The sequence below is a fragment of the Paramormyrops kingsleyae genome, chromosome 15, assembly GCF_048594095.1.
Source record: "Paramormyrops kingsleyae isolate MSU_618 chromosome 15, PKINGS_0.4, whole genome shotgun sequence".
Classification (NCBI taxonomy): domain Eukaryota; kingdom Metazoa; phylum Chordata; class Actinopteri; order Osteoglossiformes; family Mormyridae; genus Paramormyrops; species Paramormyrops kingsleyae.
In genome coordinates, this window is record NC_132811.1 from 1,936,584 (window position 1) to 1,943,866 (window position 7,283).

The following is a 7,283-nucleotide window of genomic DNA, read 5'->3' on the forward strand; positions in this document are numbered from 1 at the left end:
AAGTAGGTGAATCATGGATAGATGGTCGCCATACAGATAAAATACTTCACTTATACCGCAGACCAAAAATTATCATCAGTTTGACATGCAAAAACAATTAGATTCGTCAATTAGCAAAGTTTTTCGATACAACCTGCCATGTGTTAGTCCCTCATTTAGCAAATTATTTTCAGTAGATGTGGACAACTGACAACTGCATTGCATCACCATTGGTGCGGTTATTGCATAAACAAGGAGTTCCATAGAAACCGGCATTGAGACAGAGTTTTTTCATCCAATATTTGGTAGGAATAAAAGTCACACAAAAGACATAACATTTAGGAATTATGTTTATTCAACCAAACCAAACATCAGTGGCCCTTCATGGAATATCCTGAAGCTCGGGATGTGAAGCCGATTCCTGCCTCCTTCAGCCTCAAATGGATGGAAGCTTCTCTTCTTGAATGGTCTGCATCCCATCGCATCCAATTCAGCATTTCTGTGGCAGACTGAAGCTGTTCTGAAGACCAAGGATGGCTCTTCTCCTTGTCTGGTCCTTCATATGAATATACTGGCAGCTGTTTGCATTATTTCATCCAGTTCCTGCATGTAATTAATTGTAGTTGTTTCAAATGCACTAATAATATCCTTATTAGAGATATTACTCTTATGATTTACCTCTTTGGGACATGAATGCAGGGAAAGAGAACTGTATAAAAACAAACTGAACTGAGTTACGTGATGTTTTGAAAGCTAGTTGACTTTATAGATGATAAACGCTGATGTCAGGCATTCCCTGCTGTTGACAATTCAGCCGACTGCATTTCACTGTGCTGTTTATCAGATTTCATCTGAGGAAAAGCAATTTATTGGGTGAAAACTTGCATGAAAGATTGACTCCATATATTTGACACCACCCCCCCCCCCCCCCCCCCCACCACACACACACAAAAAAAAACCTCAAACCCCAACATCATCAACGGCCATAAATCATGATTAGTCATTATGTGTTTAAGGAGAATGAAAACCACACAGACATTAATATGATTTCAGCAGAAGGCATACATGTCCTCTTAGAAGGCCTACATCTGCAGAAGGCATACACATCCTCTTAGAAGGCCTACATCTGCAGACACAAAGCATCTATACTGAGCTTGCAGCTTTTAAAGACACACTATTGACAGACAGCTTAAGAAGGGATAATTGGGCCACATCAGTTTCTAAAGCATTTGTAAACACGTATGAATGTGTCTCCTACATGTATCAAAAACCCTCTGACAAGAAAATGTCATTGCTGTGAAATGAGCAGGCAGAAGCACAAAGCGAGACGTGCACGTTGAATTCTACAGGGGCGGAAATCATTTTCACGCCACAAACACGCAAGTCTTTTATATACACCCATAATTAATGAGAACATTTTGTGTTGGCCCCAGGGAAGAACAAGATGTAAAGTACAGTATATTAAAAGCTACACTCCCCATTCCTTTAATAACTTGGCTTTTTCTCAATGTTAATAGCTATTACTGTATCACGCAAACAATCGAATATACTTCTTAGCCTACTGTGTATGTGAGTTCACATTACGGGTAGTATTCACGTTCTGCTTTGTTCTCAGAAACTAATGGTATCTGCTGTCACTTTAATATTTTATCTTAAAAACAGCGTCAACTGCCAAGAGATTTTCGATTCAGAAAGCCAGCGCTGAACATACCGTATCAAATTCCACTGTCAAATACCTATTCAACTGTAGTACTTTTTAAATTAAAAATGAAACCGTTTGACTACGTACCTATTACGTTTGATTAAAAGTGACAATTAAAGAAAATGAGATCTTCTGTTAACAGATATGAGATCCACACAAACATTAGGCTGCATTGGCCCTATTCCTATACTAGCCTAACTAATATGGTAACTAAATTGCCACTTCACCTCATGCCATATACGTCAAAAATGCAACACCCTTGCTAACATCATCTCTTGCTATATGTGCTTTTTGTAGTTCACCTCACTAATTAAAGGAGTTTATCATATCTATCTCCGTTCTGTCACCTACATCGCAAGAAACTGTTCCAAACAAATGGAATCAGCAACTTCTTAATTAGAAATATTAAATATAAAGATAGTATCTCCCGACGGAAGACGTAGACCTATGAGTGAGGCACATGTCTCTATATTAATAAATGGATCTGATTCAACAGATCGCTTTCAGTTATACTGTAAACCAATCTAATAGTGTGTCATTATAACGGGCACCATCAGTAGACTGAGACGGGGATTAACCTTGCAGTCATTCATAAAATGTGCAGATAAGCATTTACTTAGTTCATACTACTTAGTTCACGTAGCAAGCAAGGGAAATGAGGAGTGAAAGAGGGTACTTTAGCACGCTTTACACTTTGTGATCTGAAATCTGCCATGATTTTAATCTCAGGTTATTTTCAACCGTCTTGGAAAAGTCTCGGCGAAACTTCTCGCCAATAATCGCTTCGATACCAACGTGAATGTCAGTTTCAAACAATAAGGTGAAGGGGGATGGTCCCCTTATCTTATGCAATCCCCGTTATTTACAATTGAATGGAGTTTCAAAATAGAGGTTAAATGCTTTAATTGCCCATGTTTTAGTGACCGTTTGAAGCGATGAAAAGGTTAAGACACACTTGGCGCCTAGTGGCTGCAGCGTTTTGAGAAGCCTGCTGTGCCAATTCAAAAGCGTCCAGTACGAGCATAAAGCAAATTAATCCAGGTGAAGTGGCTCCGGTACCGTGCCTGCGAACTCTTACAGGCGTTTAATAAAGCTGCTATCTTCTGCTTTTTGTTGTTCTTTAATTTTTCACTTAAGGATTGAATACCTCGGTCAAATGCAGCACACGCACCCAATGACCTAGAACAAAAATTACATGGGTTTAGATTCAAACACGCCTGCTTTACACGTGAGCTCAGCTAGCTGAAACAAGACTTTTACGAGAGTACAACATGGCCGGTTTTTCGGGTACTTCATCTATCTGCAGCCTACACGTGCGCCGCTCCATCTGCAACGAGGATAAACCCCAAAGTACATAAAAACAAAACCCCGCCCTTACGCTTGCAACGTGCTTTGCTAAAAGCACATTTTTATTGGCAACTTTCCAAACTGACTAATATGGTGAACATGCTGTTCACTTTATTATATGGTCATATCATTGAGCACATTCCAGTCTGGAGTTCCTCGAAGCTACCTTTTAAATGTTCAGTGTAAGTGCAATGCAAAAAAAACAAAACATTCTTTAGAGTCATGGACTGTTTCGTGTTGTAACTCTCATAGTTAATCAAAGTGATCAATATGCCCCACTAGACAAAAATACAATGTTGGGTAAAATGTACTATATTTAACTACAATGTAGCATTTTCATGTACGTATACGTAAATGATATAGACATATAGTATATACATTGTGTATTGTATATACCGAATGAATAACATATTCGATCTCAAAAAGTATTCAACCTTATCAAGTCCCCCCTCCAGCCGAAAAGGGGGGCTGGTCCTAGCGCGTCATTTGTGTTTTACTTCGGAGGGAGGTTCGGCATGATTTAAGCTGCTCTCTTCCCTGTGTAAAAGACAGTAGTGGCTCTCATGCGCCTTATATACCACTGCTAAATTTAGGGACGCCTGCTGACTGACTTACATCCTGAACGGGTTTCCTCCGTTTACAATTGGTCCAGCATTTTAGCTGCAATATTTATAAGGTAGGTTATCCTACCAATCAAACTTGTACATGACTGAACACTAGTCCTTAAGAAAGGAGGACTCTCTGTACTACTCCAGACAGCCTTCAGACAGTACGGCGAGCGGACCTAACTTACATGCTACGTCTGCAAGTTCCTTCAGCTTCGTAGACAAAAAGAGACGGTTCTTTTTGCCATAGAATACTTTTCTTTTTTCATTGACAAAGTGTGGAAATGGCCTTAAACGAGACCATTTTACCATCGATTTCAACATTTGCGAGCCAAAAGAACAGAATCGTAAGTTTACGAATTTTTCCCTAAATAAAAAGACTGTACTTAGATGTGATTTAAATATTTGAGTGAATGGAAATAATTTATGAATTTTTATTTTGCGTTTCATTTATAACTATTATACATGTGCATTTATACATCAATAATTTATATAACAATACGCGTCACTAATAAAAGATGTTGAATACAATTCATTATTAAAACTGCTAATACTAATAATTATTGTTGTTTTTGTTGTTGCTGTTGTACTTGTTCTGATTTTAACATTTAGTGTCCTGTTCTTTTTCAGAGTTGGAAAACTGAAATGGATGCGCAATCCAGTTGCTCCATGCCTGACATTTTACAAAACATGGACAACTGCTTAGGAAGAAAAGACGATGAAGATCTGGGCAATTATCTGGATCTGGATTTTATTCTTGCGAACACCACCGGCTCGGAAGGCGTCGCGGCGCTCGGTGCGGGGGTGGGAGCCGAGTTCAGGTTGGCAGAAGCCGGCAGCCTGTACCAGTCCGCAGCTGCCTACCCGGTGTCCGAGCAGAGCAACCCCCCACCGCCGTACAGCAGCAGTCTCATGTCGGAGCTTCTGAGATCTGAGGTCGACAACACCTACTGCATGCCCAGCAACAGCGTTCAGGGAAGATTTGTGGTCAGCTCAACGAATTTTCCTAACCAGGACTTTGCAGACAACGTCAAAGTCGAACCATCCATCGAAAGTTTCGGACCGATCATGGGCATGGTTGCTCAGAGTTGTCCAAAAATCAAACAAGAGGGCAACGTCTCGTGCATGATGTCCTTCGAGCAGCCAAGATTAGCCAGCTCCCCGCAGGCAGCCGGGAACATGACCCCGCCGCTCAGCCCGGACGACCTGATGAACTCCGACTGCCAGCCACCGATGTGCCACGCCGTGACCTTCCCACGGGGATACCCCTCAGTCGCGGCTTTCCCTCACTGCCACCTCAGCCAGCCGCCACAGATCCAGCTGCCTTACCAGAGTTCGCACCAGTTCCGCTTGTACGACGACGGACACGGCATGCAGGCAGGGGCGCAGAGAGTGCCGCTCACGCCGCCGTCCTCGCCGCTGGAGATGCTCGATGCGAAGCCCAAGCGGGGTCGCCGATCCTGGCCGCGGAAGCGCACCGCGACACACACCTGCACTTTCGCTGGCTGTGGTAAAACTTACACCAAGAGCTCTCACTTAAAAGCCCACCACCGGACGCACACGGGTAAGGAAGAGTCTTTTATTTCTAATATTAATCGTACGATTATTTGTTGTTGCTTGACATGCAGTTCAATACAGTCCTGATAAATGTATCGTTATTGTTGTAAAAAAAACCTCGTTATTCATATATGATTTTTTTTCTGGGTGCAGGAGAAAAGCCATACCACTGCAGCTGGGACGGCTGCGGGTGGAAGTTCGCTCGGTCCGACGAACTGACCCGTCACTTCCGCAAGCACACCGGGCACCGGCCCTTCCAGTGCCACATGTGCGAGCGCGCCTTCTCCCGCTCCGACCACCTGGCGCTGCACATGAAGCGGCACATGTGAGGAGGCTGGCGCCCCTGGACTCTATAACTTCGGACTGTAAACAGACGAACGTGGAAAATGTTTCAAAGAATTATATTGTTGTTATTATTTAATTTTTTAAAGACAAAAACAGAGGACTGTTGACTTTACATTTATATATAAATATTATATTAAACAATGTAGCTGGTACTACTTTGGTTCAGTAAGAGAAAAAAACTTTTTTTTCCCTGGAAAATCGTTTGACGACTGTTGTGTTACTGTGCCGTGTTTGTTTTCAGCAAACACATTAGTCTGCCAAGCTGGCCTTAAGTACGTCTCTGATGCAACTGGAACCAGACGTGAAATGTGGTGTACATTGCTAAAATGTTGTAATTGTCTCAATAGTGCCTTTCTATTCAACGTGTTACATAACTTACCAATTCCATATTGTCTGAGAGTGGAAAAATGTTTTTATATATATATTTGATAAAACCATAAACAGCACAAGAAATAAGTTCAAAAGACAACGTTTTTTTTCTTAAAACTGCCTTCTGGCCAGACTAGGCTTGAATGTTAATTGTGTTTTTGTATTGGATATATTATGAAGTCAGGGTCTTTAAATTTGTAAGTTCTATTTAAACAAAAGGGCACACAAGTCTTTTGCAGACTAAAGTTACACTATTGACACAGGGCTACATTTCTTGTGCATTACAAACATGTATATAGTTTGTGTTCAGACTGAAATCTTTATATTCATGTAAATAATTGACCATGTAAATATGTAAAATTTATGTACATATTAAAATAAATTGACAGTATATTTATGGCTCTACATTAATTTCAAAAGCTGTGTATGGCAACTCACATCAGGAGCATTCTTAGCTGCGTGCCTTGAATTATTCTACAACAATAAGAAGATTATCATGGATGACTTAGACAAAGATTTTGAAATTGTGTTGAACGCATCACCCATGAGTATAGCATAAAGCAAGGCTATTAGTTGTCTTCAAGCAAAGACTGTAACTTGCTATTTCAAACCGAAGATGAAGATGATGGTGTTATTATGATTTAGACTATAATGTTTCCCAGCTGCAAGAAGGCAAAGGGCAGCAGCATGTGGCTCCGGTCTATAAATACAAACACTGCATTTACATAATTACAGAGACTGAATATAGATAGGGATCGTCATGGGAATACCGCGTTCCTTTGTAGAGACGAACTCTGCCTTCGTTATACAGTAATAAGTGATCAAATTCATGGTAGCAAAGCGTGAATCTAAAACAGGACAGTTATAAAATTTACAGTTGCCACACCAGGGCGAAGACATATTCCTTTAAACTGTAAACATGTTTTAACGAGCAAATTCCTATTTCACAGAGTGGCATTACAACTTCAAGGAACATTAAAGGCTTAACCAGGCTGGATTTGGGGATTATAGTGATTAAACATTTATTATATTCAGACTGAAGCACTTTACAATTACCGAAGTTTCAAAATCAGAAAAGGACAGGCAGGCTAAATGAAGTTTACTCTAAGCAGTCCAACAGACAAAGTATATTTCAAAATAAACATAAGTAATGATGAAAAAAAGTTTGGCAATCACAATAAAAAATGTAAAGACAGTTAAATTAATCCTTCAAGTAAGACTGAAACTGAATGCTGAAGGTGGAGGGCTCTCCTTTCAGGTTCACAGATAAGGGTTTGTTTTAATGTGAGAATATTAAGATGCGTTGAAGGCGACCATAACCAACCCAAAACTACAGAAAGGTCATTCTGTCTACCTCTGTGTGTAAGAGCAGCTGGTTA

The 7,283-nt window shown here is 40.6% G+C and overlaps 1 protein-coding gene across 1 annotated transcript; it reads left to right on the forward strand.

The window, feature by feature from the left end:
- The first annotated feature begins 3,577 nt into the window (after nucleotides 1-3,577).
- Nucleotides 3,578-6,301, forward strand: klf2a (Kruppel like factor 2a). The gene is made up of 3 exons (XM_023844141.2): nucleotides 3,578-3,980; nucleotides 4,264-5,197; nucleotides 5,344-6,301. The coding sequence occupies exons 1-3, from the start codon at nucleotides 3,918-3,920 to the stop codon at nucleotides 5,517-5,519; spliced, it is 1,173 nt and encodes a 390-aa protein (XP_023699909.1). The 5' UTR covers nucleotides 3,578-3,917; the 3' UTR covers nucleotides 5,520-6,301.
- Nucleotides 6,302-7,283: the final 982 nt, after the last annotated feature.